The 15,540-nt window shown below is 50.2% G+C and overlaps 1 protein-coding gene across 11 annotated transcripts in view; it reads left to right on the forward strand.

The window, feature by feature from the left end:
- MAD1L1 (mitotic arrest deficient 1 like 1) overlaps positions 1 to 15,540 on the forward strand; it is a 404,019-nt gene that overhangs the window by 251,920 nt on the left and 136,559 nt on the right. For all 11 annotated transcript variants that reach the window (XM_064366614.1, XM_064366612.1, XM_064366620.1 and 8 more), the window contains one exon: positions 420 to 508. In XM_064366614.1, the coding sequence (XP_064222684.1) occupies positions 420 to 508 (89 nt within the window). The remainder of the gene's footprint in view (positions 1 to 419; positions 509 to 15,540) is intronic.

Raw genomic sequence — 15,540 nt, forward strand, 5'->3', positions numbered from 1 at the left:
ATCCCCCAGCCCAGTGGGTGTTGTCCCCCTTGAGTCATCCTACGCTGGGGTCTGGCAGGCTTTACAGCCTCACTGATGGGGGCCTCTGGCAGCTCTGGTCCCTGCTGGCACCTGTCCTCCCCTCCCTGGGTCCATGCTGCCCTTCTTCCTCCCTTCATGATGGGGTGAGCCAGGCTTTGGATTGGGAGACAGAAGCACCAAAAAAGTGAGAGAACTTGAGTTTGCAAAGTTAGAGTGCGTCTCTCCTACAGCTCCCAGCCCAGGGCAGGGGTGCTGCCAGGGTGTGGTCTCAGGGCCTGGACTGGGTGCTACCAGGGGGCGGTCTCAGGGCCTGGGCTGGGTGCAGCAAGGGGTGGGGCTTCCTCACATGCCTGGGGCCGCCCGCGTGTGTTGACCTTCTGTCCTTTGCTTTCTTCTAGCTGGAGATGGAGCTGAAGATGCTAAAGTCTCAGTCCAGCTCTCCCGAGCAAAGCTTCCTGTTCTCCAGGGAGGAGGTGGACACCCTCAGGTATGTCTCCCAGGGAGGAGGTGGGCATGCTCAGGCATGTCCCCCGGGGAGGAGGTGGACACGCTCAGGCGTGTCCCCCGGGGAGGAGGTGGGCACGCTCAGGCGTGTCTCCCGGGGAGGAGGTGGGCACGCTCAGGTGTGTCCCCCAGTGAGGAGGTATGCGTGCTCAGGTGTGTCCCCCAACAGTGAGGTGCGCATGCTCAGGTGTGCCCTCTCCAGAGGAGGGGAGTGTGGGAGACACGTCCACTGCTGGCCTCCTGTCCCCTCACTCTAGCCTGAGGCCTTCTCTGGGCGCTCCTCTGTTGGTGACTGGAGTTAACTTGCTCCTCTGCTGCTTTCCTGTAAGGGCTCTTTTTTATAAGTCACTTTCCACTCACATAGGTTCCTCTCTGCAGAGACACTCATCTCTGGTGGTATGGGCCTTTATTCAGCAGCGTCTCTCCAGCCAGTGCTGACAGCAGGGGCCTCTCAGTGTCCCTGATGCTCAGAAGGGAGTGGGTCCTCCATCACGGGGTCGAACTAGATCCGGGTCTGCAGCCTCAGGGGCTGCATGACAGTGCTGTGACAAGAGGGATGCACCGGTTCAGAGCAGAGCCCAGGCAGTGCAGCAGCCAGGCGTAGCAGCCCTCGAGCCTTGCTTCCAACATGCTGCCGACTCTCTGCCACCGGGCTGTCCTGGGGCACCCCACCCTCACCCTAGCTCCTGCTTGCACACAGTGCCCCTAGAGCAGGGGCAGCAGGCCAGGCTGCTTTTCTGGAGCTCACTTCCTCTCCCCCTGCCTTGTGGACCCATCAGGATCCTCAGGCAAGAGGTCTCCAGGGAGACACAGCTGGAACTCCTGGCTCTGCTTTGGTGCCTACGTTGGTGCTGCCACTTCCAGTGTGGATTGAAAGTGGCTGTGGGGCAACCCAAGTGTCCTGCCAGAATCCCTTGTAGGAGGTGGTGGCTGTGGGCGCAGGATGGTGTCAGGAGGCCCATGGCTTACCTGCATTGGCCACTCCTCTGCTCTGAGTGTCTGCAGCAGGCCAGGCCCTGGGCATCCAGGCTTTCTCCTGGTGGTCAGAGGAACTGAGAACAGGGGACCGAGACAGCTCCAGGAGACATCAAGCGGCCCTGCAGTGAGATGGGGGTGGTTGTGGTGGGGAGAGAGCGCCCTCCCCCCGCCACACACCTTTGGTGTGGGCCCCTGGGCCCCACTGTGGCAGCAGCCTCTGCTGCGTCACACCCACTCCTGGGGTTCTGGTTTTCACCCATTCATGACCCCTCTTTCTCAGGGTTGCCGTGAGTACAGTAGGAAAAGGGATGCCTTTTGTCCAGCCCTGGCCCAGGAAGTGCTCTTCACATGGCCGCTGTGATCCCTTCTAGATTTGAGGTTCCTCCAGTGTCTCTGAAGCCTTCCTCATGCATGGGCTGTGCCTTACAAATCGCCCTCTCTGGGACCTGCCGAATTCTGAGTGGTTTGGTTTGTGTCCATTCAGCCGTTCAAGTGTTCAGATACTGTGTGCTGTGGGCCTCCTCAGGGCCGAGCACGGAGACAGATGGAGTGATGAGTGGGCACCAATGCACCCCCCATCTTCATTAGCATCTTCCGTGTCTTGAGGACCTGGGGGACATTCTTCACATAGAGGCATGGCTGTGTCATCGCAGCCTGTAAGGTGCACGCAGTGCCATGACAGTGGGTGTCTGCTGGGCAGGAGTGCATCTCCATGCATCTTTGAGTTGATGGGGGTGGGGAAGCTGTGTGTGAGGGTGGGTGTGGTGGGAGAAGCTGGAGGTGGGGCATGGTGAGTGTGCAGTCTCTTTTCTAGGAGGATGGGAGGCACTCGAGGCTGTAAAGTAGAGGAGTGTGGCTGAAGGGCAGCATGGCTGCTGGGCTGGGGAGGGGAGGAGGAGAGTGGCGGAGGGGAGGAGGAGAGTGGCAGAGGGGCTGCCCCCACCACCTGCTCGTCAGGCGTCGGCGCTGGGAGCCCCTCTGAAGCTGGAGTTGGCTTTTCCCGTGCAGAGATGAACAGAACATGCCTCCCACACACCCCAACTTGCAGGAGCAGCCCTGCCTGGTGAGGAAGACCCTTTCCACACAGAGCAGCAGGCCTGGGGGCCTCAGAGAGTGGGTAGCGTTTATCGAGACAGTAGGAGTGGCCCAGAAGTGCACTCCAAGCAGGTCAGGAGCTTGCCAAGGCCAAGGCTGGATGAGGTGCCAGACAGGCTTCAATGTGTATCTGCTGGGAGAGGGAGAGCTGGGGCCAGTAGCAGAGGCCACACCTTGTCAACATGGAGAAGGGCCTCTGGAGAGCAGGCACAGCAGGAGAGGCCATGTGTGGCAGTGTCCGGAAGTGCTAGGCTGTTGTGACTGGTACCTGACCCTGCAGGGTCTGGAATGCTTTGTGAGGCAGGTTGGTCCTGTTTTCTTAAATTTTTACAATTTAAGAAAAGGCTTAAATCTGGGGAGTTGTAGCTGTGGCTTCCAGCATTATTGGAGGGTGTGGGAAGGTCAGCTTGCCCCGTCCCTGGCTGCCCATGCAGGAGCCCGCATTGTGCCACATGGCCTCGCTCTCAGAGACGGCATTCTGCTTTCTGTTGAGCCTTTTGGCACCTAAATTGTTTCATTCTGCAGTTGATGGGAGTGTGGCCAGGCATGTGTCAGATTTGTGTGGGCCGGCATGCTTAGGGTTTCTTTATTTTTACAATTTAAGAAAAGGCCTTTGTCATTGATATCTTTTACATCAAGGTCAAAGCTTCTCGTCCCCACCATCTTGTTTGGAAAAAGCAGCTGTGCAAAGAACGGTCTCTGTGGCTAACTCATGGGAATCAGGCCAGCGTGTGTTTAGAGGGCTGTGCTGGGAGATGCCAGTAGATCACCCTCACCTCTCAGCACGGCCTTCTCCCAGGAGCAGCAGCTGAGAGCCTGGGGCTGGGCCTACAGCACATACTGCCCACTGTTGCCGGCCTGCCAGGCCTCATCCAGGCCAAGCAGCAGCTGTGGTCAGGATTTGGGAGCCAGTGGATCTGTTGGGAGGACCTGGGAGAGGGCCTTGGAGTGTGCGGTGACAGGGAAGCTGGGTGATACCGGCGTTTTTGCAAAGGACTCAGTCAGGCCCAGTGGTCGAGGAGAGGGGTTTGGAGCCTGGGCTGTCTCCCTGAGCTTCTCAGGAGAGAGGTGGCTCAACTGACCATGCGGACAAGGTCTTCTGCCCGGCCAGGGCACAGGCCAGGCTGTTTTACTCTGTGTACTTGGCACATGTCCTTCCAAGCTTTCTCTTCCAGAGCTCCTCCTTCCTGGAGCATCCCTGCCCCTTCCCCACCCAGCCTCGGCAGGGGTGGCCTCCCCCACCAGCCCCACCCCCACCTCACCAGACTCTTGGCAGATGCAGTGTTTTCAGGGTCTCATTGCTGTGCCTCAGTTTCCTGTTGTAGCTTCAGTTTCTCAGGCATCAGTTTCCTGTTGTAGCCCGCAGCAGGATTGGTGCACCTCAAGGAAGCATCCGTATTTGTAGCTCACTATTGTCCTGAGTGGGGGCACATGTGTCATGGCTTGTACTTAATTTTCCTGGGACCATGGCAGGCAGGCAGCCCGTCTGGCGTGTGGGTGAGACAACAGGGGCCCTGGCAGGCTGCAGACCCCTCCCCTGAGGAAAGTGTCTTGGACACCAGGCAGACACGGCCACCCAACTCCCCAGGGAGGAGATGCTACAGTGTGGAGGCCAGAGGCCTTCCTGTCATCTTCCTCTCCACACAGCTCTTGAGGGCTGAGGAGCGAGTGGGGAGATGAGAAAGGCTTCCTGCCTTGGACGGAACCCATTTCTCCTTTTAATCTCTCTGCTCCTCCTGAGTGTGAAGTGCTTTTCCTGCAGGCCTTTCATGAAAGGTGCAGAGGCACATTTTCTAAAGTGGTTGGTTCAGAGGAAGACATTGCAGAAAGCTGTGGTCCTGCTGGTGTGTGGGTCACATACCACACAGCAGCAGGGACCCCCCCGCCCTGCGCAGCTGCCTTGACCTCGGCAACCATGGTCTGATGGCCAGCAGAGGGGCCCAGTGGGTGTCAGGGACGGTGCTGCCTCTCACCTCCCACCCCGACTGCCTAGGAGGACCAGGGATGATCCTCACACGCACACAAGCATAGCCACACATATGTACGCCTGCTCGTGCACATATGCACACACTCACATTTTCACATCCACATATTTGTTGTATACAAATGATATGTATCACATCACATTGTTTTTCAGCACAGAAGCTAGTGGGAGCATCAGTGAGGATTTTTAAGAGGCAGCAGCTGAGGAGCCCTTTCAGCCGGAACAAATCTGAGCTTCTCCTCTCTGCTGTCAAATAGCAATTCTAGAAAATCCTAAATGTTGCCTATGGATTCAGCAACTGGTTAGACGCTCGCTCATTCCAGAGGCTAGCCTGTCTGTGCCTGCGCCTGTTAGTCACATTCGGGCCCTCCTTCCCAGCCGCATGATGCCTTCTGGGTCCTGGGAGGTGCTGGGGACCCTGGAGACGCTGGCCTGCCTCAGAGGATGCGAGGTGCCCCATGACCCCACTCACCCCAGAATCCCCACTCCTCGGGACACACGGTGCTCTTTGATCTCCACTCACACACCAGACACCCAGTGTCCAGACCCATGTCCTTTCCAGAGGGCCAGAGTGTGTGGGCAACCATGAGCTAGGCTTTTAATGTTCTTTTGTAGAAATTACCACCTTTCATCCATCAAATCACCATTAAACACAGTTGCTCTAAGTCCGCTCATGAAGCCCCATGTAGGTAAGCAAAAAGACAGTCCCTGCCTGCGTAGCTGCTAGGCCGGTGGGTTGATCTTGGAGCTCACCGTGCCCAGCCTACACTACCAGGGACCATTCAGCCTGGGAAAGGGGAATGCTTTCCCCTGGTTCTATGCTGTTCTGAAGCTGTTCCTGCCCCCTACTGTGGGAAACCTGCTCCCTGGGCAGGTCTGTAGGCCAAGTGATTGGTTCTAGTGGAAGGGCAGCTACGGCTGGAATGAGGTTGCCCTCAGATGCTGTGGTCCTAGATCGGAGGGCATTGTCCTGAGGGGGCCTGGTGATGAACTGCCCAGCCCATCTGGGGATCGGGAGTCCAGGGTGGGGCTTTGGGAGCCTTTGCAGCCTCATTCTTCCTCCCCCAAGCAGCTTCAGGGGCAGGCTGAGGCAGCCAGGTCCACAGGGTGGAGTGTGGTGAGCCACCTCCGCCTGGCTGGGCAGCACTGTCTGCAGGCCTGTGACCTCCAGAGCTGCCCCTGGCCCACTGCCTGGCTGCCAGTAGTGACAGCAGCCCCCTTGCCGGGCTCTGCAGGTGGCGCTGGCAACCACAGCCAGCGGAGGAGGGTGCGTTCTGCAGGTCCAGTTCTGTCCCAGACTTGCTTCTTTCTGAAAGCCTGAGAGCCTCCCCTGGTCCCCAGCATCCTCAGGGTGCCCACACACTCTGGCCAGGGGCTGCCCTGTGCACTGCACTGGGCACTCTGGGCATTTCCTCTGGTGCTCATGCCCTTCCGCTCTTGAAAGCTTTCTCGGCTCTGGTGTTCACTATTTCCTCTCCTTGATTTTCTGTGTCTTCTTTCTGAAACTTATTTGGGTGTTGGATTTTCTAATAGTTTTCTCCCTTTTTAATCTTTCAATCCTATTTTCCTTCTTTTTATTCTGCCTTCTGTATTTCCTCAGCTTTGTTGACCTATTCTTATTTCATTTGTTGCCATACTCTTCATTTCCTGAGAGTCTGTTTCTGTTGTTCTCTTGAGTCTTCTTTCATATAGAAAACATCCTGTCAGTGTTCCTGAGTGCAGTGGGCTCACTGTGTCTTTGATGTTAATAATGGTGCTTTTTGGAGTTTTCTTCTCCCGCTGAACTCTGTTTTCTGCTGCTCTTAGTTGCTGTTTTTCTGCCAGTGTTGGACCTTACTCTTTCTTTTTGGATGATTTCCTTAAGCGTTTGGTGGTCCCAGCTGCCCATGCTGGGGTGGCTTTGTACTGTGCTTCTCCTCGGAACCTGGCTGGGCCTTCCACTGGGGAGACCTTGGGAGGGGGGCCTCTGGTCCTTCCTCTCAGCCTGGGTGACTCTGGTGGGGTGGGCCTGTGCTGCCAGCTCCTGGGGGCTGAGCAGGGGCGGCACTGGGAAGCACATCCATCACTGCAGGACTCCTCTGACTGGGCCACTCTGCCCATGAGTTACCTGAGGGCCAGATCTTCCGCAGGATGTACAGAGTGACATGCAGGCTCCTGCCCTTCACTCCCAGAAGCAGAAGCCAGCAGAGTGCCCTGTCCCCACCCAGTGGCATCAGCATGGCCCCTCGGGGAGCACATCTCCTGCTACAGCCTTCAGCAGCTGGCACTGCTTCTGTGTCTGTGTTTGGCAGAGTCAGCAGGGCTGATGGCCGGAATTTTGGCGCCACTTGGCAGAGGCAGGCCCGGCTCTGGTTCTCCCATCCAGTGGTGTTGCGGTGCCCAGCAAGGACTGGAGCCTCCACCTCACCCAGCACCAACAAAACAGAGAAGGATGGGGGAGGTCTATGGCCATCCACGGCCCTTGTGAGCAGGTGCACGTCCATACTCTGTGTGTGCCAGGATGTGTCCACTAGGCCTGTGCGGTGGCAGAACTCCTACCCTGTCCCCAGGTCTGGCACTCCTAGATGTATAAGAGCCAAACAAAAGTTTCAAAACCCAGGACACAGAAGCAGCTAGGATGAACAGAGAATCAAGCAGATGTACATTTACAGTTGAGGACTCTCACATTTCACCTTCCATCACTGATGGGGCTGAATGTCCCCATCAACCTGCAGGACCTAATCAGTGTCTATGGAATGCCCTATCCATGAGCGGAGCACTCTTGCCTCCATGTTCACCTGGGACAGTTGCAATAGATACATACTGGGTCATCAAACAGACCCCAGTAAACTCGAAAGAATTGAATTCATTCAGACTGAGTGTTCTGAGTATAATGAACCCAAACTAGATGTCAGTAACAGAAGAACAACAGGGAAATCTCAGCAACATGCTTCTAAATTGCCCATGTGGGGAGGAAGTCTCCAAGTAAAACTAAGTACACTGAGCAATATGGAAATACACACGTCCAAATTAGTGGGGTCCACCCAGATGGGGGCTGAGAAGGAACTATGTCACGCTCAGTGTTCACATTGGAAAAGAGGAACTCTCTCTAATTTATGTTCCTACTTCAACAGCCTGGAAAAAGGAGAGCAGAATAGCCCAGAACAAGCAGGATAAAGGAAATAACAATGAGCAAAAAGCAATGAAATTGAAAAGAAAAAAACAGAGAAAATTATTAAAACAATAAGCGGTGGCTTTAAAAAAAATTCAATAAAATTGATAAACCTCTAGCAAATTTGACAAAAATTAAAAGACGCCACCAAAATCATCAATATCAGCAATGAAGTAGAGGCCATCACTACAGATCCTGTAGCCATGAAGCAGGGTGTTACGCTACAAACAACTTTAAGTAGTGGACTCACTCCTTATAACCCACAAGTCACCAGACTCAACCAAGATGAAGTAGGTTATCCGAACAGTCTTATAAACTATTTTAAAAAATGGAAGTCATAGTTAAAAATGAAGGCTATCCCTGGGCCCAAATGGTTTCCCTAGAGATTCTACCAAACTGTTAATAAGTAAGATAAATTTGACACAGAAAATTGAAGACGTTGCCAAGGACAGGTGGGCAAGCCTTCCAGTGTCAGGACAGGCCTGTGACTGAATGGCAGTTATGGGTGGACGCATCTACACGCATGACAGGTGGTGTGGGAGTAGTCATGGAGAGAAGTTCCTGTGAGCTGGCAGCATGTGAACGGTCTCAGGATTGTACCGACGTTAGTTTTTCCCATTCTTGATGTTGTTGTTTAAGTTGTTACCATTGAGGGAGATTGGATAAAGAGGACACGGTCCTCCTTGTACGTTTTCCACAAATTGCTGTGGATCTGTAATGATGTCTTTATTTTGCTTTAAAGGTCTTTGGCCAGTCCTGCACTCCCTTCTCCCTGCTTCTGGAAGTCACTGCTGGGGTGGGCATCCCCGAACCTGGGGATCTTGTACTGTAAAGGCTTCTTGGCTGTTCCATTGCTGGCCCAGGATTCAGCTTTTTGGGGATTGTTTGACACTCATCCAGCTGGAAGCTTTCCAGCTTCTGTTCTAAAGGTTATTTGATGTTGTGCCTTCTTTTATTTTCTTTGTCTTCAGGTAAATACCTCAAAAAAAGTAAGCAAAACCTTTACTCTTGTTTTACTGGATTTTGAGAGAGATTACACTTAAATGCACATGTTCAAGCCACCATCTTTAACTGAGGTCTTTGATGATTTTTCCATTTATATAAATATATTTAAAGTGAAACACATCGCTTGCATCCCGTTTCTCCACTATATATATTAACATAAACACTTCCCCATGTTTTTATAAGCTTTTATGAGTCTTAACGTAGAGTTGATTAACCCCTTTTGGAGCTTGAGTGGTTTCAAGTTTTCACCTATTAAGAGGGAAGGTGAGAAAGGCAGGGAGGGAAAAAGAAAAAAAAAAAGGGAAGGTGAACTGTTGGCCATGTTTTGACTTCTGTGCGAGAGAGAGAATTTTGTGTGTCTTAAAAGACTGTAGCCTGTGGGAGTCCGCAGCCTGTGGGAGCCTGGCCGCACCTAGAAATCCGACCCCTGTGTTTCTTAGTGGTGACGGCCACTGCCCATAGCAGCAGCGGTGGCCGCGATTGCAGTGAGAAGCAGCTGATGTTTGTGCAGGGCTCACTGTGGGCCCAGCACTGCACTGCATGCATGGGCCACGTGATTGAATTCTAATTGCAGTCCTGAGAAGAGTTTTGAGGATATTTATCACGTTGAGACATAACTCACACATGATGGAAGGCATTCATTTTAAACCTTAGTTCATGGTCAGCTAGTACCAAGGGCAGGCAGTGGTACACTTATCCAGGGAGCAGGTCGTAGAGGCTGCGTTATCTTCAGAGTTTTAAAACAATAATTAAAGCAAATAAAAGTGGATGTACTTCTTATCCCCACATGCCTGCAGTTCTCGTAGGTTTCTAGTTCATTTAGTGTGTTTGTTATGATAGAGGGTGAATTTTGTGAAATGCTTTTTTTTGCCTCGATTGCAATAATCATGTGGTTTGTCTTTCTTCATTCTATTACTGTGATGTATTTCGCTGATTGATTTTCATAGGAACAACCTTGCATTCCTGATATAAACCCCATGTATAATCCTGTTAATAAGGTACTGGGTTTGCTGGGAACTTGCTGAGGATTTTTACATTTCTATTCAGAAAGGTTACTGGTCTGAGTTTTCTTGTAGTGTCTTTGTCTGGCTTCGGAATCAGCATATGGTGTTGTCTTCCTGGAATGAATTAGGAAGTTTTCCCTCCTCACCAGCCTTTTGGAAGAGTTTGGGAAAGATGAGTGCTAATTCTTCTGTAACCTTTTGGTAGAATTCACCGGTAAAGCTGGTGACCATTATCTGATGGTCTTCTTTTCTTATTTTGGAGGTTTTTGATTGCTGATTTAGCCTCCTTACTTGTTCATACCTCTACTCAGATTTTCTGTTTCTTCTTGAGTCAGTTTTTTGGTAGTTTATGTGCTTATAGGAGTTTGTCTGCTTCATCTAAATTATCCAGTTTGTGAGTACAGTTGTTCATAGTGTTCTCTCCTATAATCATTATTTCTGTAAAATCAGTAGTAGTGTATCGTCTTTCATTTCTGAATTTTGTAATTTGAGTCTTCTCTTTTTTTTATTAGTCAGTCTAGGTAAAGATGTGTCTGTTTTGTTGACCTTTTCAAATAAACAACTTCTGGTTTTGTGGGCTTTTTCTATGGTTTTTATATTCTCGATCTCACTTATCTTTGCCCTGATCTTGATTATTTCCTTCCTTCTGCTGGCTTTGAGTTCAGTTTGCTCTTCTTTTTCTGGTTTCTTAAAGTGTACAATCAGCTTACTGATTTAAGATCTTTTTTAACATACTCATTCACAGCTTTATATTTCCCCTCTTTATTTTTATTTATCTCCAGGTATTTTCAAATTCCCTTGTGATTTCTTTGACCCACTGGCTGTTTAAGAGATTGTTACTTAGTTTCCACATATTTGTGAGTTTTCTAGTTTTCCTTCTGTTATTGATTTATAATTTCATTTAGTTGCATTAATGCCATTGAGTTAATGAATTAGCTTATGAGGACTTGCTTTGTAACCTGGCATGTAGTCTGTTCTGGAGAGTTCCCCATGTGTACCTGAGGACTGTGTATTCTGCTTTTGCATGTGCGTCCTGTGGGTCTCATTGGGTCCCTGGCGTGTGGTCTCTTCTGGAGGGCACCCCATGCACACCTGAGGACAGGGTGTATTATTCTGTTGCACATATGTCCTGCGGGTCTCATTGGGGTCTGTTCTGGAGAGTTCCCTGGGCACACCTGAGGACAGGGTGTGTTCTCTGTCACATATATGTCCTATGGATCTCATTGGGATCTCATGTCATCCGGGTCCTCTGCGTTCTCATTCATCTCCTGCCTAGTATAATCCACTCTTTTTTTTTTTTTTTTTTTTTGTCTAGGACATACTCCATTGTATGGATGTACCATGGTTTAAAAAAAAAATTGTGGTTTTTTAAATCATTTTTAAATTGACAAGATTGTGTAAATTTATGGTATATAACATGTTTTGAAATAGGTATATACATTGGGAAGGGGTTGATTTGAGCTCATTAATAGATTCATGACCTCACATAAACGTTTGTGTGGTGAGAACACTGAAAATTTAGTTGTTTAGTGATTTTCAAGTATCCAGTACATTGTTACTAGCTGTAGTCACTGAGATATACGATAGATCTCTTGAAGGTATTCCTCCTGTCTGACTGAACCTTTGTGTCCTTTGCCCAACATCTCCCCACCTCCCTGACCTCCTTGGCTCCCCGGTAACCACCATCCCACTCTTTGCTTCTGCGATGGGCACGGAGGTTGATTCCATACCTTGGTCATTGTGAATAGGGCTATCACAAGCATGGGAGAGCAGGTATGTTTTTGATGTGCTGACTTTATTTTCTTTGGGTGTATACCCATAAGCGGGATTGCTGGGTCCCATGGTAGTTTTAGTTTTTCGAGGAAGCACCACACCAGTTTCCACGATGGTTGTACTGCTTTGCATTTCCCACCAGCAGCACCACATGCTCTCACCAACGCTTGTTATCGCCTGCCTTTGTATAGCTGCCACTCTCATAGGTGTGAGGCGACACCTCATTGGGCTTTGGTTTGCATTTCCCTACAGAGGAGTGACTCGGGGCACTTTTTCTTGGACGCCGCAGGCATGTCTGCCCTCTCCTGCAGCACCTGCAGTAGAAACTTCTCATTCCTGAAATTGTTCCCTTGTCATCTCTCTTTTACTCCTTTTCCAGTCTTGCTAGAGATTTGCAGTTTAGTTGGTCATTTGAAGAACTCGTTTTTGGGGTTCTTTGGTTTTTCTCTGTTGGTGTTTTGTTTTCAGTTTTGTTAATTTCTACTCTTTATGATAGTCTTTCTTCTGCTTGCCTTGGGTTTTTCCCCCTTTTTTTCTAGTTTCCTAAGGTAGAAGCTTAGTTGATTGAGGTCAGATCTTTCTTGTTTTGTTCATATAAATATTTGAAACTAGAATTTTTTCTCTAAGTGCTGGTTTAACCCATCCATAAGTGTTGATATGTTGTGTTCAGTTAAAAATTCTTTCTGATTTCAGTAATGATGTTCTTTAAGCCATAAAATATTTTGATATGTGTTGTTCACATTTTCAAATGTTTGGAATTTTCCTGTTACCATGCTGTTATTGATACTTGGTTTAATTTGATCATGGTCTGTGAGTATCATTTGTATAATTTTAGTTCTTTTAAACTTGTGAAGGCTTGTGTGAGGCCCTAGCCATGTGATCCGTCTTGGGGCAGTTTTCTTCTGTGCTTGGGAAGAGTGTGTGTTGGGCTGTGCCTAGGTGATGTGTTCTGTGAATGTTGATTGCGCGGAACTTTTGCAGTTGATGGAGGGCACCTTTCACTTCTTCCGGGTCCTTACTGACCTTGTTTGAGTGTTGATTGGACTGAAGTGATGGAAGGCACTGTCCAGATCTTCCCAGTCCTTGCTTACCTTGTCTCCAAGTTCTCTGTGTTACTTTGTTCCTTTCTTTCTTTTCAGCCACCTTTTCATTTTGACATCATTCTTGGTTTATAGGTAAGTTGTGCAGATTGGACAGAGAGTTCTCATAGCCTCCTCACCCGAGTTCTCGTGCTGTTGACGTCTATTGCCGCCATGGGTGTGACTCTAGACCTATCTCCAGCCCTCGTTTGGATCCACTGGGGTTTCCTGCTTGTTGCAGCCAGGGACCACGTTGGTTTCAGTCGTCACGTTTCTCCTGCCACTGCTCTGTGACAGTTTGTCTTTCCTGGCATCCCCTGACCTCAACAGTATGTTTAGGTGTCCCTAGGACGCCCCTGAACCAAGCTTATGTGATATGTTTCATTATTAACCTGAGATTGTGATTTTTGCAAGAAAGATCAGACTGCAAGTCCTTTTTCACCACATCATACCAGGGAACCCCAAGGTCCACATGACAGCAGTGTGGATAGTGGACCTGACCTCTGGACTAAGGCGCGCTTTGCCCGGTGCCTCCTCCACGAAGCTGTGTGTGCTTTCTCCCCTCTCTTCTTTGGAAGTGAATCCCTCAGGGCTTAGGCGATGCTACCCCTCTGGAGGGATGAGCTCTACCTGTATGTTGTGAGTTCTGGGAGGGAGAGTGTCCCCTCTTCCCTGTTTATTCACTTCTTCATTTATTGCTAGCAGCATGGACTCAAGTGTGTTTGCCCCGTGCTCTGTGTTCTGATCCGGTTCATGCACAGGGACTTGTTTCACTGCATGATCTCCCCATGGCCGACCATACCCTGCCCTTCCCCACCCCGCCCCCTCATTGGGTTTCCTGAGCCCTTCCTCACTTTCCGGCACCACAGGGTGCTCCAGGCTCACCTCGTGTTCTCTCTGTCACAGCTTTACAATCAGCCGTTTCTCCGGGGAGCCCTGAGCCTTCTCTTGTCAGGACATTCCTGAGCAGTCCAGGTCGGGGTCTGGGTGTGCCTGTGGCTCTTGGGGGTCGCTGCTTCTGTGCCCTCCCACCAGCTGGCTCTACCGTAGTGTTTGCTTGCTATAAATATATCTGTCCTTTGACTTGCAACCTACTTGTACCTGTACTTTGAGTTTCTGTATACATCATGTCATCTGGTCAGTTTCTGAACCATCATGGCAATCTCTCTTTTCATTGCTACCATTTCATTATTTATTTTGTCTGTTTCCTCCATTTTTGTTTTTCCTTTTCATACTTCCTGCTTTCTGTTGTGTTACTTGAATGGTGTTTAGTATTTGATTTTAATTTCACTGATGGGCATTTGATTGTATTTCTCAGTTTAATGTTTTGAGTGTTTGCTCTGGGAATTACAGAGCACTTACTTACCGCTTCCTACTTAGAATCGGTCTTATCCCACTTGAAGTCACACCCAGAAGCCCCTCCCTGCAGGTCCCTTGCCCTCTCCATTCATGCCATCCCTCCACCTACATGGAAATGCCACAGGCTTTGTTTTCAATCATCAGTGTTTTGAAGAAACCAGTGGAAGAGCCGGGTATCATCTATATGCCCAGGTAGCTGCTGTTTCTGTTCTTCCTTCCTTATTAATGCTCCAGGTATCCTTCGTGTCTTCTTTCCTTCTGAAGGATTTCCAGCAGCCACTCCTGGAGAGCATGTGGCTGTGATTCCTCACGGTTTCCCTTGGGGTGGGGCCGTCTTTATTCCTCCTGTGTTCCTGAAGGAGCTCTGCCTTCACCTCCCAGCATGTCTCGACTGCAGCGTTCCTCCTTCTGCTCACTGTCATACCTGCCTGGGGAGGGATTTGCAGACGCTCAAATCGTTGTTCCCTTTGAGGTCATGCAGATTTTTTCTGTTTTCACAATTTTTTGCCTTCAGTTTTCAGCAGTTTCATTTGGATATGTCTGGGTGTGGATTTCTTTGAGTTTATTCTGTTTGGAGTTTTCTTAGCTTCTTGAATCTGTAGGGTTTTTTTTTTTTTTTTTTTGCCAAATTTGGGATTTTTCAGCCATTTATTTCCTTAAATACTTTTCAGCACTTCACTTTTCTGTGAATTTGCTGAGACCTTTGGGTTTCCATTCACCATGAGCACGCGTATGCTTGTCTGTGTGGGCCGTCTCATGGCCCCTCTCTGCTGCACTTGCCATATAACCCAGCCCTGTCTCCTCAGCCCCGGCAGCTGGAACTGCCTTTCCCAGCTGACTTGAAATCTCTTGGTTCTTCGTGTGCTGAGTAATTCGGGGTTATGTTCTGAACATTGTGAGAGATATTGTGTGAGGAATGTGAGTGTTTTAGTTTAGCAGTGAGTTGACCTGGGTGGACTCTAGCCCAGGTCCCAGCGACCTTCTGTGGGGCACAGTTCCCATCCCAGTTGAGGTTGTGAAGCCTTGGCAGTGCTCCTCGCCTTGACCTGGGATGTTGGCAGTGCCCATCAGCTCAGCTCTCACCGGCTTCATAGGCCAGTGTGGACGGGATCCAGGCATGGCCCGACCCAGGACACCACCTTTACCCAGGGCGGCCCTTTTTAGTCCATCCATTCTGTGATCTTCCGGGTCCGTTTACATTTCTGGGTTTCCCCTTGGTGGTCTTCCAGGGACGTGGGGCTCTCTTTGCACCATCTATTGTACTCTGCTGGTGTCATGGAGGTTTGGCCCATGCCCGGCCCCACAGGAGGGAGGACAGAAAGGAAAACGCAGCAGGAATTTGTTCTGCTCATCTGGAACCACAGCAGCTTCAGACAAAGAACATGGCTCCTGCTTCAGGCTCCCTACTGCCACTGTTGCTGCCACTGTTGCTGCCACTGCTGCTGCCACTGCAGCCCTGTGGGCTCACCCCGTGGCAGTGTACAAAGAGCGGAGCCAGGGGCCACAGAGTTAGGGGAGTTCATACTCCCGAGCAGGGAGGGTCCAGTGCTCCTGAAGCTCGGTGGCTTTCTTTCCCAGCTCCCAGTT

This window comes from Aotus nancymaae, unplaced genomic scaffold (assembly GCF_030222135.1).
Source record: "Aotus nancymaae isolate 86718 unplaced genomic scaffold, 86718_ANA_hifiasm-v0.15.2.pri h1tg000064l_1, whole genome shotgun sequence".
Taxonomy (NCBI): Eukaryota; Metazoa; Chordata; class Mammalia; order Primates; family Aotidae; genus Aotus; species Aotus nancymaae.